Raw genomic sequence first — 22,760 nt, 5'->3', positions numbered from 1 at the left:
CCATCAAAGTCTGTCTGAAACATGCTCAATGACCTGGCCTCCACAGCCCTCTGCAGCAATGAGTTTCACAGATTAACCACCCTGTGGCTGAAGAAATTTCTCTTCATCTCAGAACGAAAAGGTTGCCCCTTCACTCTGAGGCTGTGCCCTTGGGTCCTAGTCTCTCCTACTAGTGGAAACATCTTCTCCACATTCACTCTATCCAGGCCTCTCAGTATTCTGTAAGTTTCAATGAGACTAGCAGGTATGGAGGGAGCGACCAGGGTTAGTACATTAGGCCTGAACTCCCTGGAATACAGAAAAATCAGAGGTGACCTTATTGAAACATACAGGATTCTTAGAGGTCTTGACAGAGTAGCTGCAGAAAATGTTTCCCCTTGTGGGACAGTCTAGGACCAGAAGGTATAATCTGAGGATAAGGGATCACACATTCCTATAGGAAGGATGTTGTGAAACTTGAAAGGGTTCAGAAAGATTTACAAGGGAGGACATACTTTTAGGGCGAGAGGGGAAAGATTTAAAAGGGACCTTAGGGGCAACTTTTTCACACGGAGTGTGGTATATGTATGGAATGAGCTGCCAGAGGAAGTGATAGAGGCTAGTACAATTGCAACATTTAAAAGGCATCTGATGGGTATATAAATAGGAAGGGTTTGGTGGGATCTGGGCCAAGTGCTGGCAAATGGAACAAGGTTAATTTATGATATCTGGTCAGCATGGACGAGTTGGACCAAAGGATGTGTTTCTATGTTGTACATCTCTGTGACTCTATTTAAGACAGCGATAAGGAGGAACATCTTGTCTCAGAAAGTTGTATACCTGTGCAATTCTTTATCTCAGAAAGCTGCAGAGGCTGGGTCATTAAGAATATTCAAGGCTGAGACAGGCAGGTTCTAAATGAAGAAGGGATTTAGGGGAGAGTTGCAGATTATCAGATCAGCCATGATGTCATTAAATGACATAGCAGACTCGATGGGTTGAATGGCCTATTCCTCCTTTTTACGTGATGAACTGATCAGACGTGCTGATCCTCAGTAGGCTACACTTTTGGTTAGGATAGCACAGCATCGTCAAGTTTCAGAGAAGAACATGCTAAAGTCTACACTTCTTCAAGTCAACCACTTGCTTCAGTGTATTGAAAAGGCTCTTCATCATTTGTGTTTAAGGGTGCGCTTAACTAAATTGAAATAAGAAAAATAATACAGCAACGTAACCACTGAATGTTGTAATTGTTATTCAACTGCTCCCCTTCACTCATCGGACCAACATTACTATCTTTATTGCGTTGATATTTGACGTCAAGCTGTAACAAAGGTGAACTGCCTAAGTTTAAATGATTCCAATGGCTTAGCCATACAGACCAGGAGGGTTTAGTCCTTGGTCTATGTTGAGGGAATGTTTCTCATTTCCATCAATAGAAAAGGTACTGTATCCACTCTCAGTGTGGTCTGACTAACACAAACAAAATAGCAGCAATGCAGCTTAATTATATTGTGCCCTTGACACAGGAAAGTAAGTCACAGAATCACTGTAAGGTCAAACTTACACATGGGAGCCACATCAGGAGATTTTCAAAATTTGGTCACAAAGGGAAGTGTTCAGGGGCATCTTAAAGGAGAAAAATTACAAAGTTTAATGGAGAGATTTAAAGAAGAAATCCCAGCGTTTACTGATAGACAGCTGAAGATGCAGACACCACAGAGATTAAAATTGGTGAAATGCCAAGAGGCAATGCTGATAAGACAAAGGGCTGCAGGGGTACAAAAGACACCAGGCCCTGGAGGAATTTAGAAACAAGGATGAGAATTTTAAAACCAATGTGTTGATTGACTTGGAACTGATATCGCTTAACAGGCATAGGAGTGACAGTTTGGTGTGTGTAAGAACAAATGCAGTAGAGTTTTGGACAACCTCAAACTTATGGACAGTAGGATATGGGAGATCAGACAGGAGCCTCTTGAACTAGTCAAGTCTAATCTTTTAAGGTACCATGGGTATACAGTCCTAATCTTCCCCTTATGTGCTGGAAGTAGGCATCAGTGAGGACAAGATTGAAATGTGGCTACAATGTCCTTATGAACAAGTCTCACTGTGAAAACTTATAGATTGAATAATGGATGCCTGTAAAACATACCGGAAAGTGACTGGTAGATTTATAGATGTATGAGTGACAAAATTAATTTTTGGCTGGATTAGATTTCTGGCAATAGGCTTTTATTTGGTATTTATTATAAGCCCACTGCTCACATGGTTCCCTTGGCTACATCTTCTCATAGTCTGGAACCTGGAAGAATTCCATTCTCCCCTTTCCTTCAATGTTTCTTTTCCATTGGAGCAACTTTCTGAAAACTTTTTTTTTCTGAACTGAAGACTTCCCCAACAGTGGTTGGTGAGGGCTTTGACCCTGGCTGCCATTTTCCCCACACCAGTGATCTCAACCATTCCACCCAGTCCCACAGAGACAAATTGGGATTCCCCTTGGTCTTGTTATTCATTCATGGGATGTGAGCACCTCAGTCTGAGCCAATATTTATTTCCCATGCCTAGTTGCCCTGCAGAAGGTAATGGCGAGATACCTTCGTGACTATTGCAATGTACCCACAATGCTGGTGAGCGGAATGTTCCAGGATTTTATCCCAGCAACAGTGATGGAATGGCAATACATTTCCAAGTCAGGATGGTGAGTGGTTCAGAGGGGAACTTGCATCTGGTGGTGTTTCCATGTATCTGCTGCCCTTATCTTTCTGATTTGATTTGATTTATTATTTTCACATGTACCTCGGTACAGTGAAAAGTTTTGTTTTGTCTGCAGTAAAGGCACATCTTACCATACAAAGTGCATTTGGGTAATGGAACAGAGTGCAGAGTCTAGAAGGATGAGAGGAAATCTGATTGAAGCATATAAGATGCTAAAGGGGATTGACAAAATCGACGGAGAAAGGATGTTTTCCCTTGTGGGGAAGTCTGGAATGAGAGGTTATAGTTTTAGGATAAGGGGTGGCAGATTTAAAATAGCATTAAGGAGGAATTACTTTTCTCAAAGGATTGTAGATCTGTGAAATTGTGCAGTGGATGGAGGGGCACTGAAGAAAATTGAGGAGATAGATAGATATTAATAAATAATGGGTTAAAGAGATATGAGGAGCGGAGAAGAAAGTGGAGTTGAGGCCAAGGTGGGATCAGCCATGATTGTATTAAATGGTGGATAGGGGCTGAATTGGCTAACCCTGCTCCTCATTCTTACGTTCCTTATCTTCCTAATCAAATATAGAACAGATTAGCATACTTCCTTACCGTGTGGAAAAAAACACCAGAATATATATAACAAAGACAACAAATTGATGAGAAACACATTACATGGTTCGACAACCTCCTAACAGCTTTTGATTAACATTTCACTTCAAAAATAAGTAGCACACAGGCAGGACGACTCTTCAATGGCAGATGCCAATGGTAAATGTAGTGAGTACCAGACAATATAGAAGGAAACAGATTTCACAGAATCAGAGCAAGAGGCTATTCAGTCATTGTGATTGCTTTTGTTTTGCATAATGTCTAGTTTGACCAGTCAAGTAATATACTTTCATAAATTTTATAAGGTAAAGCATTTTTTTGGAAAACATATACATTGAGGAGAAAGCAAAGCCTACCAGAATACAATACTGCTTCACAATGAAGCTGTGCACATATATTTTTTCCTGTTGAACATTGCGTAATGTGTTTGTTGATTTTTAGTCTAAGCTATCTTAGATTACTTACAGTGTGGAAACAGGCCCTTCGGCCCAACAAGTCCACACCAACCCGCCGAAGCACAACCCACCCATACCCCTACATTTACCCCTTACCTAACACTATGGGCAATTTAGCATGGCCAATTCACCTGACCCGCACATCTTTGGACTGTGGGAGGAAACCGGAGCACCCGGAGGAAACCCACGCAGACACGGGGAGAACGTGCAAACTCCACACAGTCAGTCGCCTGAGTCGGGAATTGAACCCGGGTCTCAGGCGCTGTGAGACAGCAGTGCTAACCACTGTGCCACTGTGCCGCCCACTATTCTGGTAAATATATTCATTTTACCATTTGAAGATAATGAGACTCATGTTTTGGTATATGGTATATCATTGTAGGTTGGGGTACAATAGGAATGCATTTTTGTTTGATCAGAGATATCACTATCATGACGTTTATCATCATCAGCAAAGGATGATGAGAGATTTGTGTACATTTATTGGGATTGGTTTGGAGATGCTGGTGTTGGACTGGGGCTGTACAAAGTTAAAAATCACACAACTCCAGGTTATAGTCCAACAGGTTTATTTGGAAGCACTAGCTTTCGGAGCGCTGCTCCTTCATCAGGTGGTTGTGGAGAATAAGATTGTAAGACACAGAATTTATAGAAAAGTTTACAGTGTGTGATGTAACTGAAATTACATATTGAAAAAGGCCTTGATTGTTTGTTAAGTCTGTCATCTTTTAGAATGGCCATGTTGGTTTCAGTTCTTTCATATGTAAATCGCAAAACTTTTTTTAAAAGTTACATTCTCAAGTGAACTTTAACAATTGTTGTCATGTTGGCCCAGATCATGTATTGAAGGTTTTAGCTCTCTGTGTGAGACTGTCTGTGCCACAATGGTCAGACTGATTCTAATCAAAAAACGGATTCACAGAATCTGACATTGGATTCATGCAGTTTTTGAGCAAAGTAACATGTAGTTCTGCAAGTAGAAATTCACCCCACAAACTTATATATGTATATGTACCTGTGGATGTGGGTGGGTGGGTGTGTGTGTGTGTGAGGGGTGGGGTTAAGAGTGTCTGTGAGAGGGTGTGTATGGGTGTGAGAGTGAGTGTAAAGGGGTTTAAGTCTGTGAGAGGGTGTGTGTGTGGGAGTATATGTGTGAGTGTATGAGAGAGGGTCTGCGTGAATGTGTGTGTGTGTGTGTGTGTGTGTGTGTGTGTGTGTATGTGTCCATCTGTCTGTGTGTGTATAGTGCAAGGGGGTCACCTGTAGTGTGACATGAACCCAAGGTCCTGGTTGAGGCCTTCCCCATGGGTACCAAACTGAGGCGATGATGGTGTAGAGTGCTGAAACATCCATTGTGATGAGGAATGTTCCTGGTTTGACTGGTCCGTGGTTATTGTTCAACTGAACAACCAGCAACACTACAGGCAACCACCAGCCAACCCGACCAAACAGCACACCCATGAACTGAACACACTGGTCAGGACTTTGGACCCAGCTCTTCAGAGTTCCATACGCTCAGTCATCCCATGTACTTCTCGTGTAGGCAACTCCTATTACCTTCTGAAGATACACCAGGACACAAAGCCAATACACCAGGACGTCCCATCGTATCAGGCAATGAGACCTTGTGTGAGAACCTCTCTCGCTATGTTGAATTCGTCTTGAAACCATTGTACAGGGGACCCCCAGCTTCTGTCGCAACACTACAGATTTCTTATAGAAACTCAGCACCCTCAGACCAGTCGAACCGGGAACATTCCTCGTCACAATGGACGTTTCAGCACTCTACACCAGTATCCCCCACAATCACATCACGGCTACAGCCTCAGTACTCAACACCAACAACTGCCAATCTCCAAACACCATCCTACAACTCGTCCACTTTATCCTCGATCACAACATCTTCACCTTTGACAACCAGTTTTCATCCAGACACATGGAATAGCCATAGGGACCAAATTTGCACCCCAATATGCCAATGTTTCCATGCACAGATTTGAACAAGACTTCTTCTCTATGCAGGATCTCCAACCAACATTGTACACCAGGTACATTGATGACATTTTCTTCATCTGGACCCATGGAGAGGAATCACTGTAAAAACTACACAGTGATATCAACAAGTTTCATCCCACCATCAAACTCACCATAGACTACTCTCTACTATCTGTCTCCTTCCTAGACACATGCATCTCCATCAAGGATGGGCACCTCAGCACCACGCTGTACCGCAAACTCATGGATAACCTCACAATGCTACACTTCTCCAGCTTCCACCCGAAACATATTAAACCAGCCATACCATATAGACAAGCCTTACGCATACACAGGATCTGTTCAGATGAGGAGGAATGCGATGGGCACCTGGACGTACTTAGGGATGCCCTCATAAGAACGAGGTATGATGCTTAATTCATCGACCACCAGTTCCGACCTGTCGCAGCAAGGAACCGCAATGACCTCTTCAGGAGACAGACAAGAGCTGCAGCCGACAGGGTACCTTTCATTGTTCAGAGGTCCCAGGAGCCGAAAAACGTTGCCATGTTCTTCGCAGCCTGCAACACATTGTCAATGAGGATAATCACCTCACCAAGACCTTCCCCACACCTCCACTGCTCGCCTTCAAACAATCACCAAACCTTAAACAGATCATTGTTTGCAGCAAACTGCCCAGCTTTCAGGACAACTCCATACAACCTTGTCACGGTAGACACTGCAAGATGCGACAGAATGTCGACACAGATACCACCATTACACGTGGGGACACCTCCCACCATATACGTGGCAGGTATTTATGCAACTCAGCTAACGTTGTCTATCTCGTACACTGCAGGCAAGGATGCCCGGAGGCATGGTAGATTGACAAGACCGAGCAGAAGCTACGGCAATGGATGAATGGACACCGCACAACAATCAACAGACAGGAGAGTTCCCTCCCAGTTGGGGAACACTTCAGCGGTTCGGGACATTCAACCTCGGACCTTTGGGTGACCATCCTGCAAGGCGGACTTCGGGACAGGCAACAACGAAACATGGCCAAGCAGTGGCTGATAGCCAAGTTCAGTATCCCTGGGGGTGGCCTCAACTGAAACCTGGGGTTCATGTCACACTACAGGTGACCCCACCACGCTACACATACACACATACATACACACACACACACACACACACACACACAGACGCACACTCAGACAGATACACGTAGACACTCCTACACACACACATTCATGCAGACCCTCTCTCATACACTCACACATATACTTTCACACACACCCTCTCACAGACTTAAGCCCCTTTACACTCACGCTTACACACATACACACACCCTCTCACAGACACTCATAACCCTCTCCTCCCAACACACACACCCACATTCACACATACATGTGGGTGGCACGGTGGCTCAGTGGTTAGCATTGCTGCCTCACAGCACCAGGGTCCCAGGTTCAATTCCAGCCTTGGGCAACTGTCTGTGTGGAGTTTGCATATTCTCGTCATGTCTGCATGGGTTTCCTCCCACAGTCCAAAGATGTGCAGGTCAGGTGAATTGGCCATGCTAAATTGCAGATGCTGGAAACCAGATTCTGGATTAGTGGTGCTGGAAGAGCACAGCAGTTCAGGCAGCATTGGAGGAGTAGTAAAATTGACGTTTCGGGCAAAAGCCCTTCATCAGGAATAAAGGCAGAGAGTCTGAAGGGTGGAGAGATAACCTAGTGGAGGGTGGAGTTGGGAGAAAGTACAATAGGTGAGTGGGGGAGGGAATGAAGGTGATAGGTCAGAGGAAATGACCTGGGAGTTGCAGTAGGACAGGGACTCCCCGAGATTCTTGTAGAGAGAGGAGGAAAACTTCTTCAAGGCAGGCATCCTTGCAAGAGGATTTGCAGTAGGGTTAAAATCAACTTAGTAACAACAATGACTGCAGATGCTGGAAACCAGATTCTGGATTAGTGGTGCTGGAAGAGCACAGCAGTTCAGGCAGCATTGGAGGAGTAGTAAAATTGACGTTTCGGGCAAAAGCCCTTCATCAGGAATAAAGGCAGAGAGCCTGAAGGGTGGAGAGATAATCTAGAGGAGGGTGGGGAGAAAGTAGCATAGTGGCATGTCGATTTTACTGCTCCTCGGATGCTGCCTGAACTGCTGTGCTCTTCCAGCACCACTAATCCAGAATCATGCTAAATTGCCCATAGTGTTAGGTGCAGAGGGAAATGGGTCTGGGTGGGTTACTCTTCAGAGGGCCGGTGTGGACTTGTTGGGCCGAAGAGCCTGTTTCCACACTGTAGGGAATCTATTCTAATCATATATAAATTTGTGGGGTGAATTTGTACTTGCAGAATTACATGTTACTTTGCTCTATAACTGCGTGAATCCATGTCAGAATCTGTAAATCCATTTCTTCGATTAGAAACAGTCTGACCATTCTGGCACAGACAGCCTGACACAGGAAACTAACACCTTCAATACATTATCTGGGCCGACATGACACCAATTACAGTCATAGAGTCAAAAAGGTGTACAGTATGGAAACAGACCCTTTGACCCAACCTGTCCATGCCGACCAGATATCCCAACCCAATCTAGTCCCACCTGCCAGCACCTGGCCCATATCCCTCCAAACCCTTCCTATTCATATGCCCATCCAAATGCCTCTTCAATGTTGCAATTGTACCAGCCTCCACCACATCCTCTGGCAGCTCATTCCATACACATACCACCCTCTGTGTGAAAAAGTTGCCCATGAGGTCTCTTTTATATCTTTCCCCTCTCACTCTAAACCTATGCCCTCTAGTTCTGGACTCCCCGACCCTATTTACTCTATCCATGCCCCTCATAATTTTGTAAACCTCTGTAAGGTCACCCCTCAACCTCCGACGCTCCAGGGAAAACAGCCCCAGCCTGTTCAGCCTCTCCCTGTAGCTCAGATCCTCCAACATCCTTGTAAATCTTTTCTGAACCCTTTCAAGTTTCACAACATCTTTCTGATAGGAAGGAGACCAGAATTGCACGCAATATTCCAACAGTGGCCTAACCAATGTCCTGTACAGCCGCAACAGTTCACTTGTGAATGTAACTTGTGAAAAAAGATTTGCGATTTACATCTGAAAGAACTCAAACCAAAATGGTCATTCTAAAAGATGAGAGACTTAACAAACAATCCAGGTCTTTTTCAATGTATACTTTCAGTTACATCCGAATGTAAACTTTTGTGATAAATTCTGTGTCTTACAATCTTATTCTCCACAACCACCTGATGAAGGAGCAGCGCTCCAAAAGCTAGTGCTTCCAAATAAACCTGTTGGACTATAACCTGGTGTTGTGTGACTTTTAACTTAATTGGGATTGTCTGAGATGGTTGACCCAAAGAGATGATCTTGCATCTTGCCCCAAAACACAGTACATTGTGTTGTAGGGGAAAGGTGACTATTGATCCACAATAGCCAATATGAGAAGTCTCACTCAAGTTATACTGACATCAAGTCATGCATGTAATATTCACCAATTACTGTTAATTTATCCCATAGTCCCTGTGCTTTTCCCTGATTGTAACTGTGGTCTTTTTGTTGAAGTTTATTGACGATAAAATATCTGGAAGACTATTTGATTCTGACATCTACTCATTGCCCAGTGTTGGACCACCAACTATCCTGGCTTATAAACAAGAGTCCAAAGAGCAACCGATTGATTATAAAGCGATAAGACCAAAGGTAATTGTGACTCCATTATTCAGCCCGTAGTAAGTTTTATACTTTAGGATTGTGAATCTCCCAGGCAGTCAAGACTCTATCAGATGAATGAAATATAAGAAAATAATTTCTTAAATGCAAAAGGAAGGGATACATTTTATAGCCTGCCTTTCATGCATCGAGTATGTCCCAAGGCACTTAACATCCAATTTGTCTTGTATGTAGTCACTGTTATAGAAAACACAGCAGCCAATGTACACACATCAACTTCCCTTAAACAGCCTGCACTTTTTAGTGCTGTTATTAAGGGATAGCCATTGACACTGTACACCGGGAGAACTTGCTTGCTTATCTTCACTCATGCTTCAGTTGGGTAGTCTCTAACATGAAGGCTGCATGTTCGAACTCACTGTAGGAATTGGAACACAAAACTCTAGGCTGATCCTCCAGTGCAGTACTTTTGTTATTCACTCACGGGATGTGGGCATCGGTGATTAGGCCAGCATTTGTTCCCCATCTGTAATTACCCAGAGGGCAATTAAGATTCATTGCGATGGGTCTGGAGTCATATGTAGGCCAGACCAGTTAAGGATGGCAGATTTCCTTCCCAAAAGGACATCAGTGAACCAGGTGGGTTTTTCCTGACAATTGACCATGGTTTCATGGTCATCATTAGACTCTTAATTCCAGATTTTTCTTTCAGTATTGAATTCAAATTCTACCATCCGCCTGGGTGGAATTCAAACCCAGAACATTAGCTGAGTTTCTGGATTAATCGTCTAGCGATAATACCACTAAACTATCACCTGCCCACTGCTGCATTGTTGGACTGTCTTCTAGATAAGATGTTAAATTAAAAAATGTCTGTTGTTTTAGGTGGTGCTGCAAGATGACCCTTTCAAAGTAGAGTCAGGAAGTTATCCTTGGTGTCCTGCCCAATTGTATCCCTCAATCAACATCACAAATGAAACAGATGATCTAATTGTTACTGTATCATTGCTTACGGAGTTTGGCTCTCATACTTCCAAACTTGGATGTACATCATTGGCTGTTAAGCATTTCGGAATATCCTTAGATCATCACAGATGCTATATAAATGCAGGTCTCCTTTTTGAAATTGGGCAGTATCTGTTGCGTTCACCTACATCTGAGAGCACTCCCTCAGTACTGTACTGCACTGGAGTGTCAGCCTGGATGTTGTGCTCATGTTTCTTTGCAGAGATTGTGGTGAACCAGCCACAACCTTTTCACTCAGAGGTGAAAATGCTACAACGGAGCTATGACTGACATCTCTTCTACACCTTTCTGTAATATAGCATGCAAAAGGTAGAAGTGCTCCTGTTGACGCCCTTGGAGTATCCACTCCTTTTAAATGGTTTATTTGCATCAGATTTGGTAGTTGCTGCTCCTTTGACTGGGCTGCATCAAATACCATTACCCTCTTGCAGAGGATGCAACAGGTAACAAAGGATTCATGGGTGCTAACTTTGGATATCAATGGGGTATAACCAATGTGAGCATGAAGCTTCAAATACATCTTGCCTTATAGTGCTGGTGAACTTCTAACCTTTGCAGAATTAATGTTGTGTTTCTGTTTCAAGCTTATTGGAAGATTGCTCCCAAAACCACTTGTTTTACAAGTTTCCCACTCTTTTAGATTAGATTACTTACAGTGTGAAACAGGCCCTTCGGCCCAACAAGTCCACACCGACCTGCTGAAGACCCATTTCCCTGCGTTTACCCCTTCACCTAACACTATGGGCAATTTAGCATGGCCAATTCACCTAACCTGCACATTTTTGGGCTGTGGGAGGAAACCGGAGCAAACCCATGCAGACACGGGGCGAATGTGCAAACTCCACACAGTCAGTCACCTGAGGCGGGAATTGAACCCGGGTCTCTGGCACTGTGAAGTAGCAGTGCTAACCACTGTGCCACCGTGCTGCCCACCAAATGCCTTTGGATTGTGCCAAAATCTGCCAAGACCCATTGCAATGAAAATAATGTAGAATTAAAATTGTGCTTTAAAATATGTTCCTTGCTGTATTTAGAAACGGGAAGCTAGTGTAGTGTAATATTTACAGTTGATTATCACAAAATTCTGCTAATCAGAAGTTGCCATCTGAGAGATACCTGATTTTAAATAACTGAATTCTCTCAGGCAAACAGGACAATTTGCTCGATGTATTAGTTTACCTTTTTTGGTAAGCAATTATTTTCAGAATAATTAAATTTGCCTATTTTAGCTAAGTTCTCCTCTTCCACGGGACTCACTACAATGAAACAATGTTTTTGAAGATAATGTAGAATTAAAAATGTACTTTAAAATATACTCCTTGCTGTATTTAAGAACAGGAATCTAGTGTTGTGTAATATTTACAATTGACCTTTGCAAAATTCTGTGAATCCAATTTGCCATCTGATTTTAAATAACGAAACTGATTCTCTAAAATAAACAGGACAATTTGCTCGATTTATTTGTTTACATTATTTTTTGGTAAATTTTAAAAGCAATTATTTTCAGGATAATTAAATGTACCCATTTTAGCTAAGGTCACCTCTTCCACAAATAAAATTATTTTTGCCTGCCTTCCCAGAGGTTGGTGGTGTGTTACAGGTCACTCAGAGTGTGAGTTGCTGTCACATCATGTACTTTTACATACTTTGAGCTCAGGACAGTGATGGCAGAGATTCCAACAATCTTAGATCGGCGTGGATCTAGGGTCTTTTTGAGCCAGGGCCTTTGATAGGAGACCAGCAGATATTCCTATCTGCCAGTCATAATGGCAGTCTCCTGTGCTGTTGGGACTCCCATGGGAAATTCCCAGTGAATCTTCTTTTAATATATTGGTGGCTTGCTTCAAGTTGGATTGGACCAAGTAAAGCAAATAGCCAGGGTACACAAAGTACCAAAGGCATCTCCATCCCTGATACAGAGACAATTGATCATAAGTAACCTGAAGAACACCATTACCCAAGTGTAAAAAGAACAAAGGAGGGAGGATTGTAGTTCAGGATTCCTTTCCTTATTTCCCACAAAATCCTTGGATGTATTTAAACAGACCCTTTTCTCTTTTAGTTTAACTAAATGGTCTCATTTCCTTTTACTTTGCATATATTTCATCTCACTTCTGCCAAATCCAGGACACTCTTTTTGCACTCAGTGTGGAGTTTGCACATTCTCCCTGTGTCTGCGTGGGTTTCCTCCCACAGTCCAAAAATGTGCAGGTTAGCTGCATTGGCCATGCAAAATTGTCCATAGTGTCCAGGGATGTGCAGACTAAGTGGGTTAGCCATGAGAAATGCAGGGGTCCCCGGTTGTGGGGCTGGGTGGGATGTTGTTCAGAGGGTCAGTGTGGACTTGATGGGCAGAATGGCCTGCTTCCACACTGTTTCTAATTCTAAGATGACTCCCCTGCAGGGCTGTTAAACCACTGGTTCATTGCTACTTGAGTGTTAGCCCCCATCCCATGACTGCACTCTCAAATGATGGACCAATCAATTTGAAGGATGTGGTCTGGGAGGGAAACAATCTCAGAGAACACTGGAGAAACTCAGTGAGTCTGGCAGCATCTGTGGAGAGAGAAAGAGTTAACACTTCAAGTTCCGTCTGGCTCCTCTCCAGAAATGAGGACAGAACTGAGTGTTAACTCTTTCTCTCTTCACAGATGCTGCCAGCCTTGCTGAGTTTCTTCAGCGTTCTGTGTGTTGAGTCCTGATTCTTTATCTCCTAACTTCTGGAAAGAGAGGACTGGGAAGAAGTAGTTATTCAATCTAGGAATACTGTCCTGGCCTAAAAGTAAGAGAGAATTGGAACATATGACATGGTAACAGCCCAATATGCCCCTTGAGCCTGTTCCATAAGTTCAACAGACCATGGCTGACCAACTACAATGTCTTTCCCTCTATGTCTTGGTCTCATTTGTAATATGTAGAGAAAATGAAATTTAACAAAAGAAATGTACTATTATGTATATTCTGTATAATATCACATCGCTGTCTTCAATATAGGTAAAGAACACTTGGTTAAAAGATTTGAAGGAAATCAATGATTTTAAGGAGTATTGGCAGTGGAGCCGAAATAAACTAGTAAGTGTGATGTTTTCTGATGTTGATACTGAATGTAACTATTTCACTATTGGCTCAGCTCTATATCAGCAAAGCAGTGACTCTATCAGTCCATTACAATAATGAATCATTACATTATATCCCAGCAATATATATATATCATACATATCCCAGAACCAGTGTATCTAACTATGAACATAAGATGTAGGAGCAGAAGCAAGCTATTTGGCCCATCGATTCTGCTCCACCAATCAATCTGATCATCCTCAATTTTCCTGCCTTTTTGTCAATAGTGTCTATATGCTATTAGTGTAAAAAATGAGGTCTGCAGATGCTGGAGATCACAGCTGAAAATGTGTTGCTGGTCAAAGCACAGCAGGCCAGGCAGCATCTCAGGAATAGAGAATTCGACGTTTCGAGCATAAGCCCTTCATCAGGAATGGGAGATGACCTGGGGGGTGCAGTGAGAGAGAGACTCACTGAAATCCTTGTAGAGGGAGGAAGAGAGCTTCTTCAAGGAAGGCATCCTTGTAAGAGGATTCGCAGTAGGTTAAAATCTTCGAGTAAAAAATGAGGTCTGCAGATGCTGGAGATCACAGCTGAAAATGTGTTGCTGGTCAAAGCACAGCAGGCCAGGCAGCATCTCAGGAATAGAGAATTCGACGTTTCGAGCATAAGCCCTTCATCAGGAATGGCTATTATCCTGCTAACTCAGGACGGGGTCCTTAAGGGTTCCCATGTTGATGTTTTAAATCTATGCATTGTCAAGCTATTTGAAAATGCAAACAGTGCTTCCATTTCATAAGGGACATAGGGGTGTTAGTGTGAAGCATTAGGTATATTGTAAATAATGGTTTGTAGAAGCTGCTCTCACACTTCCCTCAGGCTAATAAATTAAATTAACATGACACTGAGCTGGCAAGAGCATTATCTTGGGAAAGTGTGCAGTTGGGTTTGTACTCATCACTCCTGTCCAAGGTCCTCACCTTGGTCAAAGAGAGATGTAAGTGGGAGGAACTGGGGAGACGATTCTAGCCTCACCTGCTCATTGGAAAGCTGACGGGGCTGAGTGTTAAAACACTAACCAACCCCACCCCATCCTGGTAGGGAGACTGGGCGTTAATTTTGCCCCAAGATGTCTGTTCTCATGGGCCCCCCCAATCAAGGTTGCCAACTGCGATTCAGTGTCTTCCTGGAGGTTTCATCACATGACCTCTCCCAGGTTCCAGCCAATAGTTGGCCAACCCATCCAGCCTTTTCATCCACTTGGAAAGCAAGAAGACTCATTACCCAACTGGAGGTTGCTTGACTGTCAGCCAAACAGCCTCCTTCTCCGAGACCCGTTTTCTACTTTTTTTTCTCTCTTGACAGGTAAAGGGAAGTGTTCATGGAGAAATCAATCTTTGTTGTTTTGCCGATGATTTTTCCAGGCTGCACAGAGATTGATGCTCAATTCCTGGAGACTCCAGGCCAATACTGAAGATTGCAAGCCCTGCCCTCTGTTGGCTGCTCATGGAAATGGCAGAGGGCAGGCATTATACCAAGCCCGATAACTCGATTAGACCAGGAGTGGGAGAATGCTAGCAGGTGGCAGGGAGTGAATGACACAACTAGAGAAACTAGAGAATGACAAACGTCTGGTAAAGTTTTTTTTATTCATTCACGGGGTGAGGGCATCGCTGGCTAGACCAGCATTTATTGCCCATCCCTAATTGCCCACAGGACAGTCAACCCTATTGCTGTGGGTCTGGAATCACATGTAGACCAGACCAGGTAAAGATGGCAGTTTCCTTCCCTAAAGGACATTAGAAGGACGCTGTAGGGATTTGGATTGAAGTAAAAAAGCAGGCTGTCCTGCTTTGTTTCTGAGTTTATCAAAGCCCTTGTTTTACATCTTCGATGATAAGACTGAGTGCAGTGTTAAGGTGGTGGGGCACCCTCACATCAGTTTTCAAAGTCACACAGAGATGCCACCAGGACAACTGGTTTGGGAATCGGGGACAGTACAATGATGTATTGTTGGGGAATCACCACTGAGAGTGGGGTTAGAGCTTGTGTTGTGGATGCAGGGTGTAGAATGTGGAAAAGAGTCCCACTTTCCATCACCTCTCAACAATAAGCCTTGACCAACTCACCTGCCAAAATGCCACCCCTTGCCCTTCCCTTCACTCCTGAACACTTACACTCGGAAGTTGGAGATTCCAAAGTTTGTTGGAATGTCATTGTGTATTACTGCAAACTATGGGGTCACATTCCAGACTATTTGGATTCAGTTGAGGTTACATTATTCTCTCTGCAATCTTTGTCCCCATTCTCAGACAGACCAACAATTTAATGTGGTCAACATCTGAGATGCTCCTCTGTAGAGTAGAAGTGAGTCTATCTGAACCACAAGTTGCTGAAATACACCTCCTAGTGGCTGCACAAGGGTAAGCTCTGAATCCACTTGCTTCCTCCATTCTGGGTCGAAGTACAAAGAGCATTACATGCAATTGCAAACACAGCACTCCGATGACACTAACAGAAGCTGTTTCTTGTCTTCCAAACAGATGCATGAAGAACATACTATGACTGAAGAACAGTTCAAGGGGAGCAAGAAGCCATTGGTGAGCACAGGACCCGGTGACGGAAGCACAGGGCGCAAAGTAAACCCAGCAAACACTGTCATCACCAAGGTTTCTTATTAAAGGCCTAACTGTATGAGATCAGGACAGGAATTATTATGCTAAGCTGGAACTAAAATAATTAAACTGTACACAAAAACACCAAAGGAAATCACGAGGGATATAAATGGTGTTGTGATGTAGTAATTACTGTTCATGTTTGAAATAGGTGTTATATTGTTCAATCCTCCCATGTTGAATAATGAAATCAAATTCTTAAGAGCTCCCATTATTTCCCAAAGAATCCAGGAACATAGAAAGTAGGAGCAGAGGGAGGCCACTCGGCCCATCATATCTCCTCCGCCATTCAATATGATCTTGGCTGATCATCCAACTCAGTACCTTATTCCCCCATACCCTCTTATCCCTTTAGCTCAATCTCCTTCCTGAAAACATTCAGTGTTTTGGCCTCAACTGCTTTCAGTGGCAGAGACTTCCACACTCTCTGGGTGATGGCGTTTGTCCTCATCTCAGTCTAAAAGGCCTACCCCTTATCCTGAGAACGTATCCTTGGAAGTATTCTGGCAGATCTTTGTTCTCCTTCAGCTGAGTTAAATCATCTCATTTCCTATTCCATCTCATTTCCTTTTCCATCTCACTTTTGCCAAATCGTGGATTACCTTTTCCTCAAATCTCTTCTCCATCAAATGCTGAGTTGAGGAATTCCAGCAGTTTTCATTGTATTCTCCAATCTCTCACTGTTTCCTCCTTTCGTGGGATCAATGTTTAGCAAGTTCCATTTTTCACCCTTACTGTAGAATGCTGTACTGATCATTTCAATATTTTGTGATCATCCCAAAGGACCATTCGACTCTGGAGCAGAAGTGGGCCATTCAGAGCATTCAATGAGATCATGACTAACGTGATAATCCCCAACTCAACCTTATCCCCTTAACCCTGTATTCCCTTGCTGATTAAAAATCTATCTATCTTGGCCCTAATGCACCAGCCTCAGCAGCACGCTGTGGCAAAATAAATCACTGCCCTCTGACAATAGAAATTCCTCCTCATCTTTCGCCAAACTGGGAACCCCTTATTCTGCGATTATACTCTCAGGTCCAAGCCCCTTAAGGGAAAGCAACTTTTCCAGATCTACCCTGACAAGTCCCCTAAGTAGCTTGTGTCTCAATAAGGTCACCCCTCATTCTTCAAAACTCTAATAAATAGAAGCTCAACCAATTCTACCTCTCCTCATAAAGAAATCCCTCCATACCCGGGATAGGTCTTCTCTGGGATGTCTCCAATGTCTGTCTGTGTTTCCTTATAAAAAGGGACCAGAACTGGTCACAGTATTTCAACTGTGGTCTGATTAGTGTCTTTTATAGTTTGAGAAAGACTTATCCATTTTGTACTCCATTCCCTTTGAATGAACGGCCAACAGTGTATTTGCCTACTCTACTACTTGTGAACTTGGGTGTCAGCTTTTTGTGATTTATGCACAAGTATCATATTGGACCTGGTGTTGGGGAATGAGCCAGGCCAGGTGATAGAAGTTGCAGTGGGGGATTTCTTTGGGAACAGTGACCATAATTCTATAAGTTTTAGACTACACGTAGACAAAGATGAGAGTGGGCCTAAGGGAAGAGTACTAAACTGGGCCCAGGCCAGTTATATCAAAATTAGGCAGGAGCTGGGGAATGTGGATTGGACACAGCTATTTGAAGGGAAGTCCACATTTGATATTTGGGATGCTTTCAAAGATAGGTGAAAGATAGTACAGGATAGGCATGTCCCGTTGAAGGCAAAGGGTAGGAAAGGCAAGATTTGTGAATCATGGACGACAGGAGAAATCGTACGACTAGCCAAGAGGAAAAGAGAAGCATACCTAAGGTCTAGGCAGCTAAGAACAGAATAGACCCTGGAGGAATATCAGAAGAGTAGGACCGGTCTTAAACGAGGAATCAAGCTGGCTAAAAGGGGTCATGAAAAAGGTTTAGCAAGCAGAATTAAGGAGAATCCCAAAGACTTTTATTCTTATATAAGAAGCAAGAGGGTAATTAGAGAAAGGATTGGCCCACTGAAGGGTAAGGAAGGAAGGCTGTGTGTCGAACCTGAGAGAATGGGTGAGATTCTGAATGATTACTTTGCATCAGTGTTCACTGAGGAGAGGAACATGATGAATGTTGAGATTAGAGATTGAAGTTTGATTACTCTGGATCACATTGGCATAAGTAGGGAAGATGTGTTGGGTAGGCTAGAGGTTATTGGGGTGGACAAATCCCCAGGACCGGATGGGATCTATCCCAGGTTGCTGAGGGAGGCGAGAGAGGAAATAGCTGGGGCCCTGACAGATATTTTTGTGGCCTCCTTAAACACAGGTGAGGTGCGGAAGGACTGGAGGGTTGCTCATGTTGTGCCCCTGTACAAGAAGGATAGTAGAGATACTTCGGGTAACTACAGACCAGTGAGCCTGGCGTCAGTGGTGAGAAGGTTGCTGGAGAAGGTACTATGGGATATGATCTATTTATATTTAGAAAAGAGTGGGCTTATCAGTAATAGGCAACATGGTTTTGTGTGGGGGAGATTGTGCCTTACCAACTTAATAGAGTTCTTTGAGGAAGTGACCAATTTGATAGATGAAGGAAGTGCTGTTGATGTCATATACATGGACTTTAGTAAGACATTTGATAAGGTTCCCCATAGTAAACTAATGGAGAAAGTGAAGTCACATGATGTGCAGGGTATTCTAGCTAGGTGGATAAAGAACTGGTTGAGCAACAGGAGACAGAGAGTAGTAGTTGAAGGGAGTTTCTCGAAATGGAGAATGGTGACCAATGGTGTTCCACAGGGGTCAGTGTTGGGGCCACTGTTGTTTGTAATATACATAAATGATCTGGAAGAGGGCACCGTTGGTATGATCAAGTTTGCAGATGACACAAAGATTGGTGGAGTAGCAGAAAGCATATGGGACTGTCAAAGATTACAGGAGAATATAGACAGACTAGAGAGTTGGGTAGAGAAGTGGCAGATGGAGTTCAATCCAGACAAATGTGAGGTGATGCATTAGGCAAATCTAATTCTAGAGCGAATTATAAAATGAACGGAAGAACCTTGGGTAAAGTTGATGGGCAGAGAGATCTGGGAGTGCAGGTCCATTGTACCCTGAAGGTTGCTGCACAGGTGGATAGAGTAGTCAAGAAGGCATATGGTATGCTTGCCTTTATCGGATGGAGTATTGAGTATAAGAGCTGGCAGGTCATGTTGAAATTGTACAGGACATTGGTTCAGCCACATTTAGAATACTGTGTACAGTTCTGGTCGCCACATTACCAAAAGGATGTGGACACTTTGGAGAGGGTGTAGAGAAGGTTTACGAAGATATTGTCTGGTATGGAAGGTGCTAGCTATGAAGAGAGGTTGAGTAGGTTAGGTTTGTTTTCACTAGAAAAAAGGAGATGGGGGGGACCTAATTGAGGTTTACAAAATCATGAAGGGTATAGACAGGGTGGATAGAAATAAGCTTTTTCCCAATGATTCAATAATGAGAGGTCACGCTTTCAAGGTGAGAGGTCATAGTGATAAGTTTAGGGGGGATACACACTACAAGTCCTTTACACAGAAGGTGGTGAGTGTCTGGAATGTATTGCCAGCAGAGGTGGTAGAGGCAGGCATGGTAGATTCATTTAAGATGCGTCTGGACAGATGCATGAGTAGATGGGGAGCAGAGGGAAACAAATATTTAGGAATTGGGTGTCAGGTTTAGACAGTGGATTTGGATTGACTCAGGCTTAAAGCACTGAAGGGCCTGTTCCTGGGTTGTAAATTTTCTTTGTTCTTTGTTCTTTATCCAAAATCCCATTGTGCTGCATCAGTCTGCACTCTTTACCCCATCCCTTCTGTTCCTTCTTTGCTTTCTTCACCTCCTAATTTTCTTTGCTCATTTCTCTGGTCTTCTCTTTTTCTCTAACCCAAATGGTTTCCAACTCAATTTTGATTTGAAACAGGAAATTCTCAAAGCAGTAATTTGAATTTTAGTTCAAGTCTATTTTACCCCTTTCTTTGCTCCCTATCCCTTGACATCTGTGACAATGCTGCCCCTTTAACAAGGTTATGTTGTCCTTGGTACTTTTCAAGAGGGATCATAAGGGTAGAGGTGCTGATTTGTCTAGAAATGGTTACTTTGAACAATAGCAGGGGAGTGGCCAGTTCTCCCAGTTCTGGCTTTTTTCTCTCGTCTGGTTAGTTTTAGCAGGCTATGGGGGACCGCAAGAAGCAGCTGCAGTGAAAACAGGTTCCATGTTTCAACAGAAGTCTTGCCTGAACTTCCTCCCTGAAAACTTCTCTGCCTGAGAGAACTTGTGTTTGAATTTGTGTTTTGCCAAGGGGTGTATTTATAAGATGTTGCAGGGATTGGAACAGCTTTGTTAAGTTGCAATATTGCATCCTATGGGTTACTTAATATGTTAAATTATTCTAAATTCTGTTTTCCTTTGTGTTTCATCCGTAACGTTTAAATAAATTCTGTTTTGTTTAAAGCTGTGTGGTTTGACCAGCTGCATCACTCCTGGAATATCCACTTTACGCCTACCTTAAAGAAAATAAAAAGTTAGGTTCTGGGTTACCTTTTTAAAGCATTTTGAGGGTATCTGGCCTGGTCCATAACTCATCCTTTCTTGTTAAAAATCTATCCATGACCCCTGATGTCTGTACCTGCAGGGGGCAGAGTATTAAATTTCCACTGGGTCTTTTACGCTACGAAATGCTTCTTGATTCCTTCTCAGCACAGTAGGTAACAGGAAAACAGTGTGTTTTTGTTATTGTACATCTCTATCACTACTGATGCAAACATCTTCCTTCCTTTAGGTTGAGGATTCATATCTTTCAAAAGCTCCCAGTCACCTTGGGTTGAACCAGTTCAGAAAGTCTGCGGTAGGTACAGGATCCTAATGCAATGCAATGTCTCTCATCCAGCAAGAGCTGGATTAACGAATTAACTCATTGTGTAAAATTTTTAAAATTCAATTGTGGCATGTGGGTGTCATTGGCTGGGTCAGCATTTATTGCCCATCCCTAGTTGTCCTTGAGAAGGTGGTGATGAGCTGCCCTTTTGAACTGCTGCCATCCATATGCTGTGGCTCAACCCACAATGGCCTGAGGGAGGGAATTCCAGGATTCTGAACCAGTTACAGTGAAGGAATGGCGAGATATTTCCAAGTCAGGATGGTGAGTGGCTTGGAGGGGAACTTGCAGGTGGTGCATGTATCTGCTGACATTGTCTTGCTGAGTGGATGTGGTCGTAGGTTTGAAGGGTGCTGTCTAAAGATCTTTGGTGAATTTCTGCAGTGCATCTTGTAGATAGTACACACTGCTGCTACTGAGTGTTGGGGGTGGAGGGAGTGGATGCTTGTGGAGGTGGTGTCAATCAAGCGGGCTGTTTTGTCCTGGGTAGTGTCAAGTTTCTTTGTTGAGTGTTGTTGGGGCTGCACTCATCCAGGCAAGTATTCCAACACATTCCTGACTCGTGCCTTGTAGCTGGTGGATGGGCTTTGAGAAGTCAGGAGGTGAGTTACCTGGCGCAGTATTCCTAGCCTCTGACCTGCTCTTGTTTTATGGTGAGTCCAGGTGAGTGTCTGGTCAATGTTACCCCCCAGGATGTTGATAGTGGGGGTTTCAGCGATGGTAACACATATATCTCATTATTTCAGAGGAAAACACTGGTGTCACACATGTTAATCCCAAGACATCAATTAACTCCTCATCAAGGTATCTACTAATGGAAAAGCAAATGACTGTTGAAGCTGGAAAACTCAAATAAAAAGACAAAATGTTTCAATTACTCAAGGGTTCTGGCAGCATCTGTGGATGGAGAAACAATGGATGAGATGTTACAAGAGGATAATTATTGGATTCAGTAGGCAGAGGTTCAGCAGATAGATTTCAACCCAGAGAGGTGCCAAGTGACTTTGGGAGCAAAACCATAGAAAGGCAGTATGTTATAATTGCTATTATTTTGAAACGTGTAGATATTTGTTTGTGTATATACAAAACAAAGGTGACAAGGCAAATCGCAGAAGTATTTGGGTTTATTAAGAGAGGAGGCGGTCTTGTCACATCATGATCAATAGACCTGTATCTGAGCCAGAGTTTCCAGGTTCAAGTCCCATGCTGGGATTCAGTAATCCAAAGAAAGTGTGTTCATAATGTCGTCATAGAGGTCAAGTATTGTCAGTCCTTTCAATATACATTCGTGACAGGCTGTAAGAGTGAGAGAGAGATTGGAGCCTCTACCATCTACCATCACTACCCCTAGCTACAGGACTACTACAGTAAAGGTGTATGTTGTGACAATAACTCAGACTCCTTAGGTTGCTAGTTGGTTGGATGGTGAATGTGGATTTGATCAATACCAACTGGACGGCCTTTAGTATAGGCAAGGTCTTTTCCCTGGGTGGGGGGAGTCTAAAACTAGAGGGCATAGGTTTAGGGTAAGAGGGGAAAAAAATTAAAAGGGACGTAAAGGGCAACTTTCTCACACAGAGGGTGGTGCACGTATGGAATGAGCTGCTAGAGGAAATGGTGGAGGCAGTTACAATTCGAACATTTAACAGGCATCTGGATGGGTATGTGAATAGGAAGGATTTAGAGGGATAGGGGCCAAG

The 22,760-nt window shown here is 43.3% G+C and overlaps 1 protein-coding gene across 1 annotated transcript in view; it reads left to right on the top strand.

The window, feature by feature from the left end:
• Positions 1-22,760, top strand: part of LOC132821672 (glutamate-rich protein 6) — a 61,741-nt gene that overhangs the window by 10,864 nt on the left and 28,117 nt on the right. The window contains exons 4-5 of the mRNA XM_060834382.1: positions 9,314-9,451; positions 16,048-16,143. Of these exons, the coding sequence (XP_060690365.1) occupies positions 9,314-9,451; positions 16,048-16,143 (234 nt within the window). The remainder of the gene's footprint in view (positions 1-9,313; positions 9,452-16,047; positions 16,144-22,760) is intronic.

Source organism: Hemiscyllium ocellatum, chromosome 13 (assembly GCF_020745735.1).
Source record: "Hemiscyllium ocellatum isolate sHemOce1 chromosome 13, sHemOce1.pat.X.cur, whole genome shotgun sequence".
Classification (NCBI taxonomy): domain Eukaryota; kingdom Metazoa; phylum Chordata; class Chondrichthyes; order Orectolobiformes; family Hemiscylliidae; genus Hemiscyllium; species Hemiscyllium ocellatum.
Note: the sequence above shows the minus strand (reverse complement) of the source record. Positions and strands in the feature narration are given on the sequence as shown.